At 44.0% G+C, this 15,300-nt stretch overlaps 1 protein-coding gene across 1 annotated transcript; it reads left to right on the forward strand.

Annotated features, from left to right (window-relative positions):
• The first annotated feature begins 2,655 nt into the window (after positions 1 to 2,655).
• On the forward strand, positions 2,656 to 11,809 carry Dppa2 (developmental pluripotency associated 2). The gene is made up of 7 exons (XM_036203121.1): positions 2,656 to 2,763; positions 4,111 to 4,237; positions 5,371 to 5,519; positions 5,611 to 5,664; positions 7,477 to 7,738; positions 10,338 to 10,533; positions 11,611 to 11,809. Exons 1-7 carry the CDS (start codon positions 2,731 to 2,733, stop codon positions 11,693 to 11,695), a joined length of 906 nt encoding a protein of 301 aa, XP_036059014.1. The 5' UTR covers positions 2,656 to 2,730; the 3' UTR covers positions 11,696 to 11,809.
• The last annotated feature ends 3,491 nt before the right edge of the window (positions 11,810 to 15,300 follow it).

Raw genomic sequence — 15,300 nt, forward strand, 5'->3', positions numbered from 1 at the left:
GATGTATTTCTTCCTGTACACCTGGAACTCTTTGCCCGTCTGCTGGCCTTTGTAGTGTTCCCAGCAACCTGAACTTCATTATCTTTTCGCATGGGCATAGACAGAACATTATGCTTCCATCTCACCTCTGTGGGAAGTGGGGAAGACATGATCTTCCCCTAGATGTGAGAAGGTGAACTGAAAGGCTGTTTGCAATTCTTGCTCCAGTCAGAAGTCAGTGAGGGATTGAACTTCATTTTGGCATCGGCCAGTCTAGCAATGGCCACAAAAGACAAAAAAGTGGAAACTTAAAAAAAGATAAAAACTAGCCAGGTGGCGGTGGCACACGCCTTTAATCCCAGCACTCGGGAGGCAGAGCTAGGTGGATCTCTGTGAGTTCGAGGCCGAGGCCAGCCTGGGCTACAGAGTGAGTTCCAGGAAAGGCTCCAAAGCTACACAGAGAAACTCTGTCTCAGAAAAGAGTGTGTGAGTGTGTGTGTGTGTGTGTGTGTGTGTGAGAGAGAGAGAGAGAGAGAGAGAGAAACAGGGTGTAGCCCTAGCTACTTAGCTAGTCCAGAACTTCCTGATGTAGAATAGACAAGTCTCAAATTCAGAGATCTGCCTGCCTCTGCCTCCTGAGTGCTAGGGCTAAAGATATGCACCATCATACCTGACTGATTTATTATTATTACTGTTATTGGCTTTTCAAGATAGGATTTCTCTGTGTAACTGCCCTGATTGTCCTAGAACTCGAACTCACAGAGATTCACTTGCCTCTGCCTCCCAGTGCTAGTATTAAAGGCGTGCACTGACACACCCAGGCCAAGAGAAGGCAAAGCGTTTTCAGGTGTTCAGTTTCATTTCCAGTCCTGGTCATTAATCCAGGCATTTCATTTCTTTACCATTCTTAGCTGCTGGCACATCCTGTCCTGGGTGAGCTCGCTGGTCTGGTGCCCTGGAAGGGGATCATGGAGCTCTAATGTGATAAACCTGTCCAAATTATTTATTTAGTTTGTTTCAGACAGCATTCCCACTTTGAATTCTTGGCTGACCTAGAGCTCTTCATAGACCAAGCTGCAGCCTGCCTCTGATTCCAGAGTGCTGAGTTTAAAGGTGTGTACCACCACACCCAGATTTATCGAAAAGGTAGCTTGTCTTTTTGTTTGTTTTGTTTTGTTTTTTTCTCTGTGTAACAGTCCTGGCTGTCATGGAACTCACTTTGTAGACCAGGCTGGCCTCGAACCCACTGCCTGCCTCTGCTTCCCAAATGCTGGAATTAAAGGCAAGTGCCACCACCACCGGGCTAGTAGTTTGTCTTTTAAGTTCCAATTTAAACTTCATTTTATAAGTATGGGTATTTTTCCTGCATGTATACATGTACACCACTAAGGACCCTTGAAGTCCAGAAGGTCTCAGATCCCCTGAAACTGGAGTTATAGACAGTTGAGAGTCGCTGTGTGGATACTGGCAATCTAACCTGGGTCCTCTGGAACATCAATCAGTGCTCTTACCACTGAACCGTATCTTCAGTCCACGAAGCCTGGTTTAATTCTTAAAAAAAGAAATGAAGAAAATTCAAAGGGGTGGGGGAGAGAAAGAACTCTAGCATGTGAAGAGGACATAATGTCCCCTGTAACCACTGTATTTGGTAATCACTATTTGGGAGGTCGAGGCAAAGTGACAAAATAAAGACAATAGCAAGGCTTTGTCTCCATGCCACCCACCTCAGGCCACTGGGTCACCTTAATCATTCAAAGCAGCTCTGGCACCCACATGGGAAGGAGGAGTCCTTGCCTGTCCCCAACAAGGGACAAGGAGTGTGAGCTCTTATGGACCTGTCTCCAAAGCTATTTCTAGCAAAGCTTGATTTGGGCAGAGCTACCAGACTGTAGGAGAAGCACCTGAGGAAATCAGGGAAATACAGATTCCCGGGGCACACCCTCAAAGGAGTGATTCAGGAGATAGGTAGGGCTTCATAATTTCGATTTACAGACAATCCCTTAATAAATTAAATATTTTTTGAGGGGGAGGGCTGTCTTTTGTTTTGTTTTGTTTCTACCTTCCTTTTAAAAAGCATGTATTCATTTTTATTTCATGCACATTCATGTTTTGTCTGTGTGAAGGTGTTGGATCCCCTGAAACTGGAGGTTCAGGCAGTTATGAGCTGCCATGTGGGTGCTAGGAACCTGGGTCCTCTGAAAGAACAGCCAGTGCTCTTAACCACTGAGCCATCTCTCCATCTTCCTTCCTTTAAAGACAGAGGATTTCACAGACGCTGAGGGGAACTGAACGTTTCTCCTGGCTCAGGCTATCTATCTAGCTCTGGGCTAACTAGCATGCACCACCCTTCAGGAGACTCTTGTTCTGCAGTCCAAGCAGACTTGGGGTTGTTATGATCCTCCTGCTCTTGTTTCTGCATCCAGAAAACTGGGATTACAGACGTTTGACACCATGAGTAGCTCAAAAGCTACTCAGATCCAGCTTTTTTTAAAAAAGGGGAGTGATGTGGGCTTTTGATTGACTTAATAATTCCGCTGTGTACCATCAGTTATCTCCTGAGATCAGTGGAGCTGATAAAGCCACTGTGAAAGACGAAAGGGGTGGAGAGCGGAGGAGGGGAAAGAGCCTATTTGGACGACAGGAAGTAGGAGGCGGCATTTACCTGTAAAAGAACGCTCAGGTTAGCAGTAGTGAGCTGCAGACATCCTTACTTTTGCAGCTTTTGTTGTCTCCCCTGAAGTCTGCGTGGAAATGGCACAGTGCAGCCAGGATGCTTACAACAAGGTAACCTTTCTTTCTAAGAGAATTCATTTTCTCCGGGAGTTCTTTTCCGCTGTCTTTCCAGGTCTCACTTTTTGTTTCCTTCTTGGAGGAATCAATTCGGGTTCAAAGCCTCCATCTTGGGAGCCTCTTTGCTTGTTACTTTCTTTCCACATGTTTGACACTATGTATCTCCTGGGAGCAAAGTGAAACTGTTTCCTAGATGAAATAGTAACCTGTAAGTTTGTCTTCGACAAAAAATGCTGTAGCTAATTAAAAATCTCTAGGAAGGGTGAACTAAAATTAAGTGAAAAATTTTGACAACTTATACGTTTAAAAACACATATATATTTAAGTAGACTTGTTGTTGTTTTTTTTTAATGAGAAGTAACCAGTTCCCGGTATCTCTAATGCCAGGTGGATGTAGGTTTCAGTGATCCTGGGCCAGATAGGGGCCACTGTAACAAGCTACAAGGCAGAATTAGCCAGGCCAACTCACTACTGCTTTTAGACCTCATCCCCAGAGTGGGGTGATGTCTACTTTTTGTTTTGTTGATGTGTAGCCCAGGCTGTCATGGAACTCTATGTAGACCAGGCTGGCTTCATACTTAGAGATCTGCCTGTTTCTGCCTCCCAAGTACTGGGATTAAAGGCATATGTCATGCCTGGCATTGCTTTTTGTTTGATTGTTTGTTTTTAAGGTCACAAAAGTGAATCTGTGTTTTGGGTACTTTGAAAAGGTGCTATACAGATGTAAAAAAAAAAAAAATCAGTAATTCAAGTTTGGAAGTAAAGGGTGTTGTTGTTTGTTTTTTAGGTAGCAAAAGTAAATCTGTGTCTGGAGTACTTTGAAAAGATGCTATATAAATGTAAAAAAGAAAATCAGTAAATCAAGTTTGGAAGTAAAGAGGTTGAGGAGGAGAGTTCTCCTGAAGGGGAGGGGTGTGACACGGTCTGTAGAATGTTCAAGAACTTCCTCAAGGAAGTGTCACTGCTCCATAGTCTTAATTCATGTCTTTCTTCTTCTTTTTCTTTTTTTTTGTTTGTTTGTTTGTTTTTCGAGACAGGTTTCGAGGCTGGCCTCGAACTCACAGAGATCCTCCTGGCTCTGCCTCCTCAGTGCTGGGATTAAAGGCGTGCGCCACCACCCAGCTTAAGTCATTTCTTTTCTGAGACTAGGTATATATCAGTGCAAAAGAGGACAACTGAGATTACTTACCCTGGTATAGAAAGTCCCCCCACAGTGGCCACACTCCTCCACCTTCTGGGCATCTTGCTTTCCTAACACCCAGACACAGATGGTAGATAAACAATGACTTCATTAAGCTTGTCTTGTAAGTATGCGGACTCCCTCACTGCTTCTCTTTGCAGAGCTTCTGTAACGAAGAAATTGACGAAGAAAATGTGATTTTAACGCTGGTCCCAGTGACGGAGGAACCCACCATTGAACTGTCGACCGAATCAATTTTTTCTTCACCCATAGGCCTCCAGCCAGCAGGTATTGTCAAACGGAAGAATTCTGGGTGTGCTGGGGGGCGGTGGTGCATGCCTTTAACCCCAGCACTCCAGAGTCTCGAAAAACCAGAAGAAGAAGAAGAAGAAGAAGAAGAAGAAGAAGAAGAAGAAGAAAAAAAAGAAGAATAATCTTGGGGAAAACAATGTAGATGTAGATGTGAGGTAGATTTCTCAGTAAGCCTCTGGAAAGCCAAGGAAAGTAGACTTCATTTTATTTGACTTAATTTTTCACTGTGCTGCCTTGGCTGGCCTGGAGCTTTCTATGAAGATAAAGCTTGCCTCAAACTCAACAGAAAAAAATCCCCCATTTCTGTCTTTCTGGTGCTGGGACTAAAGGCTTAAAGGCCTGCACCACCAGGCCAGGCAGGCAAGCAGGCTTCTTCAACCTCACTGTAATTCCCCAGGAGAAAATTTCACCTAGCTCAGTTGCTAAGCCCCACGAGCTGTCTTATTTAAGGTAGGAAATAGGTGTTGCCGGTGGGGGCACACACCTTTAATCCCAGCCCATGTGAGGCAGAGGCAGGCGGATAGATCTCCGGGTTTGTAGACCAGTTTGTTACACAGAGAAGCCCTGACTTGATAAAAACAAAACAAGTGGTGGTGATACATGCCTGTAATCCTAGCACTGGGGGGCAGCAGCAGGTGAATCTCTGTGAGTTCGAGGCCAGCCTGGTCTACAGAGCTAGTCTAGGACAGGCTCCAAAGCTACAGAGAAACCCTGTCTTGAAAAACCAAAAAAACCAAAACAAAAGAAAAAGGAAAAACAACAACAACAACAAATACCTGAGTTGTCTAGAATGCACATTGGCACATACACAAACATAATAAGACAAAATCTTAAGAAAAGAAAGCATAGCAGTTAGAATATTAGGGTGGGTTGCTGTTCTGGGTCCCCTGTTTTAAGGAGTGTGTGATCTTGGTCAAGTGAATTCCTCTTTTTTTTTTTTTTTTTTTTTTTTTTGTGGAGCTGAGGACCGAACCCAGGGCCTTGTGCTTGCTAGGCAAGCACTCTACCACTGAGCTAAATCCCCAACCCCATTCCTCATTTTTACAGGTGCAAACTGGCTTGTGAGCAGTCACCTGTATTAGTTATTGCTTTGTCTCTTCTCTTCTCAGTGCCCCCCGAGCCAGCTTCTGAGGCTAGCAAACCTCCAGTATCCCTACAAGGGCCCCACCTGCCAGCTGTGCTACCTCCCATTAATGATGTGTCCCGGAACACTCTTCGGGAATGGTGTCGCTATCACCACCTGAGTACAGATGGGAAGGTGAGTGCCCTCACACTGGGATTCTGTGCTCTACCGACTAAGTATGTGGAGCTTGGTCGGAGTTTTAACTATTTTCTCTTCATTTCCTTAGAAAATTGACGTTTACAAGAGACTCCAGAAAAACTCATATTCGAAACAGCAATGCGTGAGTAATGGATATGGTGATGGAATGGAGGTGGGCTCTCCCTGTGGGCTCACTAAAACTTCTATATGCATGTAACCTTTCTCCTCTAAGGCATGGTTACTGACATTAGAGGGACCAAATGTGTGGTTGAACTCAACCTCCCATTTTCCACTACATATTTGGTTGTGTGTGTGGTTTTTGTTTGTTTTGTTTTGTTTTGTTGTTTTGTTGTTTTTTGAGACAGGGTTTCTCTCTAGCTTTGCGCCTTTCCTGGAACTCACTCGGTAGCCCAGGCTGGCCTCAAACTCACAGAGATCCGCCTGGCTCTGCCTCCTGAGTGCTGGGATTACAGGCATGCACCAGCACCGCCCGGCTTGTTTGTTTTTTGAGACAAGGTCTCACTGTGCTGCTACCTGGGCAGCCTGGAACTCAGATCCACCTGCCTCTGCCTTCTTCATGCTGAAGTTAAGGATGTGTGGCACTACATTTAGCGGTTTGTCTTGATAAGATCTCCAAGTGTCTTAGGCTGCCCTACAACTCCCTAGGTAGCTTAAGATTATTGAGCTCTGAAAACTGCTACTCCAGACCCCCAACTGCCGGGATTATAGGTACTAATTGTTGGGATGATAGGCCTGCACCACTAGGCCCCACATGATTTATTGAATTGAGTGCAGTCAAAGTAGGGTTGTTTAGAAAAGCACTCAAGCCCCCTGTCTACTACACAACAACTTTCCATCTTACCATGTTTTTTGTTTTTGTAACTGGGTGCTACAGTTGGATATGACAAAACTAAGAACCCAGAACTGGGGGCTGGAGACAAGAGGGTCTATCTTGGCCACATAGTAGATTCTAGGCCAAGAAGACCGTTTTACTATTGCCTCACACCAAAAAGAGCTGGATGGGCAGCAACTGTAATCCCATCACTTGGAAGACTGAGACAGGAAGGTGGACATCAAGTTCAAGGCCAGCCTGGGCTACAGAGGGAGACTAGAAACAAAAAAACAAACCACCAGCTGGGTGTGGTGGCACACATCTCAGCAGCAGGGAGGCAAAAACAGGAAGATCTCTGAGTTCCCAAGGCCAGCCTGGCCTAGAGCTAGTTCCCAAGACAGTCGGGACCGATCCACAGAAACCCTGTTTCAAATAAATAGACAAAACACAAAGCACCTTCACCAAATCCCACAACTAAGTGCCTGGACCTTGCTATCTTAACATGTAGTAGAGCCTGGCTTTGAATTTATGATCTTGCTTGTATCTCCTTTTTTTTTTCCCCTGTGTGCAGATCCATGTACCTGTGCACATGGAGGCCAGAGGAGGGCATTTGGTGTCCTATCCATGTGCCTACTCTTTTGAAGCGGGCAGTGTCTCTCTCCCTGTATCTGGCACTCCCCCTAGGAGCTGTGGTTATAGGCATTTGTGGGGAAACAAATGTTTATTAGCAGTTTGCCGGAATGCTCCCTCCAGGCCAGTGATCTTCCCAATCTTCTGTGCTCGCCATTTCTCTGGAGCTGAGCTTTTTTGTTTTTGTTCTTCGAGACAGGGTTTCTCTGTGTAGCTTTCCGCCTTTCCTGGAACTCACTCTGTAGCCCAGGCTGGCCTCGAACTCACAGATCCGCCTGGCTCTGCCTCCCGAGTGCCGGGATTAAAGGCGTGCGCCACCTCCGCCCCGGCCGGATCTAAGCTTTTAACATCAGAGTTTTCTCCCTGCTGAACCCACACAATAGAGAGTATCGTTTTAAAATTTGCATACTTGCTCAAGCCAGGGTGAAATTAGGGTATAACCAGTCCTTTCTGCAAAAAGCCGTTTTGAATACTGGTGCATTTCTTTTTCAGCACATTCCCGATACATCTCTTGAAGCCAGACTGAAGCCTCTTCCCAGGAAACCCAAGACTGTTGTCACGAAAGGATCCAAGCCTGAAAATCTCAAGAGTAGTAGGCAGAGAGAGGAGACCGGTATAGTTGAAGTGATAACTTCAGAAAGGGAGTCCGTATTCGCAGCCTGGGGAAGGATAGCCATGAGAGCCACCCAGCCTAGAACTGTGAACCGACAACCTCTTCCTTCTAATGTAAAGGCCTTTCTGCCCCCAGCCACTGGTAAGACCATCAGCAAGGTGTGAGGACTGCTCTTGCTTGAGAAGCCTGCTTAGTTAACATCAGCATGGGACAGAAGGGCTAGAAAGTATCCGGGGTTATATTATAATACAAGTCTGAAGATCAGCAGGGTAGGGTGGTGCATATGTGTGTTCCCAGCACCTGGGAGGTGGAGGCCGGTGGGTCAGTAGTTCAAGATCATTCTTCACTTTATGGTGAGTTCAAGACTAACCTGGGTAATCAGACTACATCTCAAAATGAAGCAAAACTAGATCATTGGGGCTCAAAGTTTCTAACACTGTGACCCTTAAATAATACAGTTCCTCATGTTGTGGTGACCCCTAATCATAAAATTATTTTCATTGTTACTTCATAACTGGAGTTCTGCTACTTTTAGAAATGTTTGGAAATAGAGATTTCCAAAGGGGTCATGACCCATAGGTTGAGAATGACTGCCATGAATTCTAAAATTGATTCACATAGGAATTCGTTTTTTCCTTTTATTTTTCCCCCCTTTCTTTTTCTGTGTAGTTTTGGAGCCTGTCCTGGACTAGCTCTGTAGACCAGGCTGGCCTTGAACTCACAGATCCACCTGGCTCTGCCTCCCAAGTGCTGGGATTAAAGGCGTGAGCTACCACTGCCTGGCTTATGTTTTCCTCTTGATGAATACCAAAATCTTACTTGGACTAATGACACTGTCTCATTGGTAAATATGGGGATTCCAGTATCCAAGAGGGGAACTTAATAATGTGATATCAGCCTGAATAAAGTGTACCTTCCTTTCCTACACTAGGCATTCATAGGGATTGGAAATGCAGCTCAGTCAGTAGAGTGCCTGGTGTGTTTGAAGCCTTGAATTACACCCCTATCACCACATAAAACTTGGCTTTGTGGTGTGCATCTGTATGTAATCCCAGCATGTGGGAGGCACAGGCAGGCTGACCTATCTATGAACTTGAGGCCAGTCTCTAGTGAGTTTCAGGCCAATTAAGGCTATATAGGGAGACCTTGTTTAAAAGGAAGATGTGTGGGTAATAGTGAACACTGTATATTCTAGATATTAATTTTGTTATACAGAGTTGATTTTTGTACAGAAAGGCAGATCTTTTCTACATGTGGCTATCTGATTTTTCAGGAACCATTCAGCAAAGACGCTTTTTTCCAATGCGTATTTGTGGCATCTGTGTCAAAATCGGGTGGCTATAGCTTCCTGGGTTTATTATGTCGGGATCTATGTTTGTTTTTTGAGACAGGGTTTCTCTGTAGCTTTGGAGCCTGTCCTGGACTAGCTCTGTAGACCAGGCTGGCCTCGAACTCATACCCACCTGCCTCTGCCTCCCGAGTGCTGGGATTACAGGTGTGCACCACCGCCGCCCAGCCTGTAGTCTATCTTAATCAGATGCTTCTGCATTATTTGTTTTGTTCAGGATTGTATTGGCTCTCCAGGTCCTTTTGTGCTCCCATGTGAGTTTTAGAATTTTTTTTCCTGTTTCTGTGAAGAATGACATTGAAAAATTTGGAAAGTATATTGAATCTCTAGTTTGTTTTTGGTGAGAGCCATTTTTACAATTTTTTTTTCCCAGTCTAGGGCCGTGGTGGAAGTCTTCTTCTAAATTCTTTCAGGCTTTTTAAAAGGACTTCTTCTTCTTCTTCTTCTTTTTTTTTTTTTTTTTTTTTTGGTTTTTCGAGACAGGGTTTCTCTGGAACGAATAGCTCTGTAGACCAGGCTGGCCTCAAACTCACAGAGATCCACCTGCCTCTGCTCCTGAGTGCTGGGATTACAGTTGTGAGCCATCACTGCCTGGCCTTAAAAGTCTTTTTATAGGTCTTCCACTTTCTTGGTTGCATTTTTTCCAAAGCATGTATGCATGTATGCATTGAGGCAATTTCGTGTATGCAATTTCCCCCCCTGATTTACCAGTTATGGCTCCTTAAGTCAGATCAATACAATGTAGTTGTTATAGATAAGTGGTCTGTGTGAGAATACCTGGGTCAGTTTATTGGGGAAAATGGTATTTAATAATAAGTCCTTGCTATCTCCCCTGTAGGAAAAGCAAGGGTTTGGGAAGCTTGGCACAGTGGTAAAAATGTTGCCTAGTGGGAATGAGGTCCTGAATTTAATCTCTAGTATTGGAAAGAAAGTGGAATACAAGTCTCAATAATATATTATTATGTGAACCATTTAGCAAAATCTTGAGCACAAAGGATTCTTCAAAGTATCTAAGATTCCTCTGGACTCCATAATTTGTGTTTAGAAACTGTCATCTGGCATGTTTTCTATGCATCTCACTCAATTTCCTTTTATTTTTTCTCAATACTTAAATTTCCCTGTGCACGTTATGTGAAAGTTTTGACAGTTTATAAGCTATCATAATGCATTTGATTTTTAGCAGACCATAAGATAGCCAATTTGGGGTTGGGGATTTATCTCAGTGGTAGAGTGCTTGCCTAGCAAGCGTGAAGGCCCTGGGGTGGGTCCTCAGCTCTGGCAAAAAAAAAAAAAAAAAAAAAAAGATAGCCAATTTAAGAGTAGTTTTCTGAGAGATCATGGAGCATTGTCTTGACCTTCCCTCCCCTCTATTTGCTTGTTCCTACTTCTCAGGATGCAGGTGGTGTGTTGTCCACGGCAGAATGCTCCCTGCAGATAAGGCAGGCTGGGTTTACCTGCAGATGCACGCCGGTCATGCCTGGGTTCCAGACTCTCCCCAGAGGATGATCTGTCTCTTTCTATTACCAGCCTGTGTTTTCCCAACCCCAGGAGTGGAAGACAATCTGTTATGTCCTGAATGCGTCCACAGGTAACTCCCAAGTATCTCTCTAGGCATAGGAAACAGAAAAAGCAAGACATTTAGGTGAATTTCTTCTGAATAACCAAATAGAAACCAAAAAGCAAACACCCTGTTATCTTATTTGCCACATAAATCGGGTGAAAGCGGGGATAGCAACATGCCTGACAAGTGGAGACCTTAGCTTCACTTTAATTTTAGGCAAGTAGTCCAAAAACTAGAGTAAGTGGCTGGGAATGTAACTCAGTGGACACAATGCTTGCCTGAGCATAAATAAGAGCCTGGGTTGGGTTCAGTCCCCAGCACAGCATAAAACCAGAGGTATGGGCATAGAGGCCAGCCTATATGAGACTGCATGAACATTAGTACCTACTAGGTGTCTATTTCTTGGAGGTACAAAAAATAGAACAATCCATGCTGAAAAAGAAGTGAGTAAAGAAGTTGTGGTTGGAGTAGCTGTGGGAAACTCGGGGTGAGCAAGGACACCCTGTTGTCCTGATTGGTAGAGAGGCATTCTTGATGGCTACAAAGACCCAAAGAAAGTATATATTGATTGGTTTTACAAATACTGCTTTTGATTTTAGTTTCATTTCTTTTGTTTGGGATCGGGTTACACAGGCATGCCACGCCACGGCACAAGCGTCATGGCAGACAGAAGTGATCGAAATCAGGTCCTCAGAATCCCTGGCAGGCAGCTTTTCCTGTAGGGATATATGCCAGCCCTGTGTTAGACTCTAGAATTCAACATCTATCCATGAGTACAAAACATGTGAACCCTGAGAGTGCGGGCCAACTTGACTGTATATGGCTCATCACTCATCACTCCCAGGAGTCAGGAAAACCGTCTCAGGGGCTCCTGAAATAAAATGCATTCTTTACTCTATTTGTTCAGTTTGTTTGGGTTTTGAGACAAGGTCCCAGGCTGGCTTCAAACTCAGTTACAATCCATTCACCTGCCTCTGCCTTCCCTCCCTGGTGCTGGGATTAAAGGTGTGTGTCACCACACCCAACTTTTATCTTTGTTTAAGGGAAAAGTCTTGGATCTTCCCCCTAGCAACTTTTGACCACCTTCGCACATTTCTCTTACAGCAATCGGAAGATGTTGAGAAATTTTGCAAGCGAGAAACGCTCTGCGAAGAAATACAAAAAGCTGTCTCCAAATTTGCCACCTTAGACCGATGTCAAGATCTTCTGCTCTGAGGTGAAAGGAAGAGCCCTACAATGGCTAAGAAACTGGACATCCATCTCTGCAGAAACTGGACATCCATCCCTGGGTTGGACTTGCTCAATGCTATCTTGTTCACGGGGTCCAGAGAACAATTTGAGTGGAAAGATGTCTTATAACAAAATAAAATTCCCAGTCTTCAAGCAACTTAGTCTCATTATTTACAGAAAGTGCCTAACTGAACTTCAGAGAACAGCAAAGAAGTGCTTTTATTCACTGAACCATCTCACAGGCCCCATTTTTTATTCCCCCAGAGCTGAGGACCGAACCCAGGGCCTTGCGTTTGCTAGGCAAGCGCTCTACCACTGAGCTAAATCCCCAATCTTCCATTTTTTAAAAAAATAATCATAACACTTCACTGTGTGTGTGTGTGTACCTCATTTCCTCCATCCACTCATTTGCTGCACCTTGAGGCTGTTTCCATCTCCCAGCTATTGTGATTAAATGTGACAGTAAACAGGGATGGACAAGTCTCTCTGGTTTATGGACATGAAATACTTCAGGTATGTGTTCAGAAGTGGGCTACCTGAGTCATGATAGTTCTGGTTTTGGATTGAGGAACCTCTGCTGCCTTCCATAGTGTCACAGATCTGCCCTCCCACCAGCAGAATATGAAGGGTCCTCTCCCCTCCCACCTCTAGAATTTGTTGTCCTTTTTCTTCGGGCTGGTAGCCATTCCAAATGGGATGAGTTTCGTCTAATGTGCATTTCCCCGATGGTTAAAGATGGTGAACTCTGTTTCCAGAGTTTATTATTTGAGACATGATTGTCAGGCCTTTCATTGTAATTTAACTATGCATTAGAAATATCCCTTGTCTTTTCAATAGTGTATTTCATCAAGACAGTGATTATATTGGTGCATTTCATGGTGTCCAACCAGGTTGTTAATATCTGTAATTCATGTTCCATAGAGAATTCTACAAAAGAAGTCTATGGGTGCAATTATCCCTTTACTGATAATTTTGATAATGTATCTAAGAAATTAGAGTTTTCTTGCCCTAAACCACACGGTCCTTGGTTCCCTTAGCTATTTGCTGCCTCAACTACTATTTTCTCCAAGTGATTATTCAAAGGGTAATTCTATTTCCAGCTGAGCATGATGGCTAATGCCTGCAATTTTAGCACTTGGGAGGTGAGGCAGGAGGATTACTGTGAGTTTGAAGTTAGATTGGGCTACAATGAGATCACCTCACCCCCCCACCCCCAAATAATTCTATTTCAGGCATGCTCTCTATTGGGTAAGTAGCTTCTTTTGCTGGGTGTTTATTAAATATATTTTAATGTGGGCTTAAGCATGAAGGCTAAGAAAGAAAGCGATTAGAAAGAACATAAGACACTCCTGAGAGCATGGGTGTGGATGTCTCTGACAGGGTCTCATAAACTGCTTCTGATCCTCCTGCCTCTGCTTTGCTTCCTGAGTGCTGAGTACTAGGATTACAGGTGTGAGTCATGGCACCTAGTTTCTATGGTGACAGAGCTCCACCCCTAGTTTTGTGTCAGGTAGCCAAGCATTCTAACAGCTAAACTACATCGTTAGTACTCCCAACACCATCTTTCTCCTTGGAATGTCAATAATCTGGCTTTTCCTGACCTTTTAAATAGGACACCATTTAAATATTGTCTTTGAAACACATGGATTCCTATACTTAACTTTCTAGCTTCAAAAGTTGCCTCAACTTTGACATGGCAGACCATGCCTGTAATTCCTGCACTCAGCAGGTGGAGGTAGGAGGTCAGGAGTCAAGGTTGACCACACAGAAAAATTCCAGGCCTTTCTAGACTACGGGAGATCTTGTCTCAAGAAAAGAAAAGTGCCTTCCGCTAGTCTAGTGATTCACACTTGCAATCCTAACATTTGCGAAACAGAGGCAGGAGAATGACAGTGAGTTAAAGGCCAGATTGAGCTATTTATTGAGACTTTCTCTCAAGAATGCAAGCAACAAAACTCAAGTAAATCCAAGTAAAGCCTGGATTCAGTTCTATTTATTTATTTATTTATTTATTTATTTATTCATTCATTCATTCATTCTTTTTTTCTTTTATCAGCTTGATACAGTACAAATTCTTAGCCTAATAATGAAATGTTTCACTGAGGCTTACCCATTGATTGAGTAAAACCAAAACTTATAAGCCACAGTCTTCCTAGGGTCCCCCCTGCTATGTAGCCTCCGTGGTTCTGTGGGTTGCAGTCTGATTGTTCTTTGCTTTATATCTAGTACTGGATTCAGTTCTTCCAATCCCACTCTCACTCTTCTAGGGCTGTGGAGTTAGTTAGCAAAGATGCTTCCAACAATGCTGGATACAAATTCTTGGCATCAATTTTACCTTTCTTTCTTTTTTTCTTTTTCTTTTTTTTGAGCTGAGGATCGAACCCAGGGCCTTGTGCTTGCTAGGCAAGCGCTCTACCACTGAGCTAAATCCTCAACCCTTCAATCTTACTTTTTAATCTTTTTTCCTTTTATTGAAAATAGACTTTTGGGGCTTGGGGATTTAGCTCAGTGGTAGAGTGCTTGCCTAGCAAGCACAAGGCCCTGGGTTCGGTCCTCAGCTCTGAAAAGAAAGAAAGAAAGAAAGAAAGAAAGAAAGAAAGAAAGAAAGAAAGGAAGGAAGAAAGAAAGAAAAGAAAATAGACTTTCTTTGTCACATAATGCATCCTGATTATGGTTACCCCTTCCTCTGCCCTCCAAGTCCCTCTCTTCCTCACCTAATTCTTGACATAGGATCTCATTTCTGAAGCCCTGGCTGGCATGGAAATCACCATGTAGACAGACTAGCCTCCAACTTCTCAGACTCTTCTGCTAGTGGTCCTGATATCTTCTAAGAAATACTATGTCTGGCTGGAGAGATGGCTCAGAGGTTAAGAGCACTGACTGCTTTTCTAGAGGTCCTGAGTTCAATTCCCAGCAATCACATGGTGGCTCACAACCATCTGTAATGAGATCTGGCGCCCTCTTCTGGCCTGCATGTATACATGCAGGCAGAACACTGTACACATAATAAATAAATCTTAAAAAAAAAAAAAAAAGACCAGGCGGTGGTGGCGCACACCTTTAATCCCAGAACTCAGGAGGCAGAGGCATGTGGATCTCTGTGAGTTCGAGGCCAGCCTGGGCTACCAAGTGAGTTCCAGGAAAAGGCGCAAAGCTACACAGAGAAACCCTGTCTGGGGGGGGGGGGGGAAGAAAAGAAAAGAAATACTATGTCATAGTTTTGAGGAAATATGACCAGGACAAAACACTTCCTATTTATATCAAGTGGGTGCTCCAGTCTCAGAAAGATTAAAAACCAAACAAACCAAAGAAAATCTATACTTTTTCATGTAGGCTAAAGGCGTGCTTCGGAAATCCTGGAGCTGGAGTTACAGGCTGTCCAGACACCATGTGGAGGCTGTGAAACAAACACAGGCCTGCTGCAAAAGCCTAAGTGCTTAACTTGAATGTGAAAAGGAGGCCCTGTGGGAAGGAGGCCCTGAGGATGGGGTGGATGGGGACTAAGCTGGAGACAGAAAAGACAAAGCAAAGTTGGTTTGAAAGACATCACAACACAACTTCATT

This window comes from Onychomys torridus, chromosome 12 (assembly GCF_903995425.1).
Source record: "Onychomys torridus chromosome 12, mOncTor1.1, whole genome shotgun sequence".
NCBI lineage: Eukaryota > Metazoa > Chordata > Mammalia > Rodentia > Cricetidae > Onychomys > Onychomys torridus.

Coding starts and splice junctions, on each gene's coding strand:
- Dppa2 (XM_036203121.1), top strand. CDS start 2,731: ATGGCACAGTGCAGCCAGGATGCTTACAACAAG. Junction 4,238..5,370: donor CATAGGCCTCCAGCCAGCAG/GTATTGTCAAAC, acceptor TTCTCTTCTCAG/TGCCCCCCGAGCCAGCTTCT. Junction 10,534..11,610: donor TGTCCTGAATGCGTCCACAG/GTAACTCCCAAG, acceptor TTTCTCTTACAG/CAATCGGAAGATGTTGAGAA.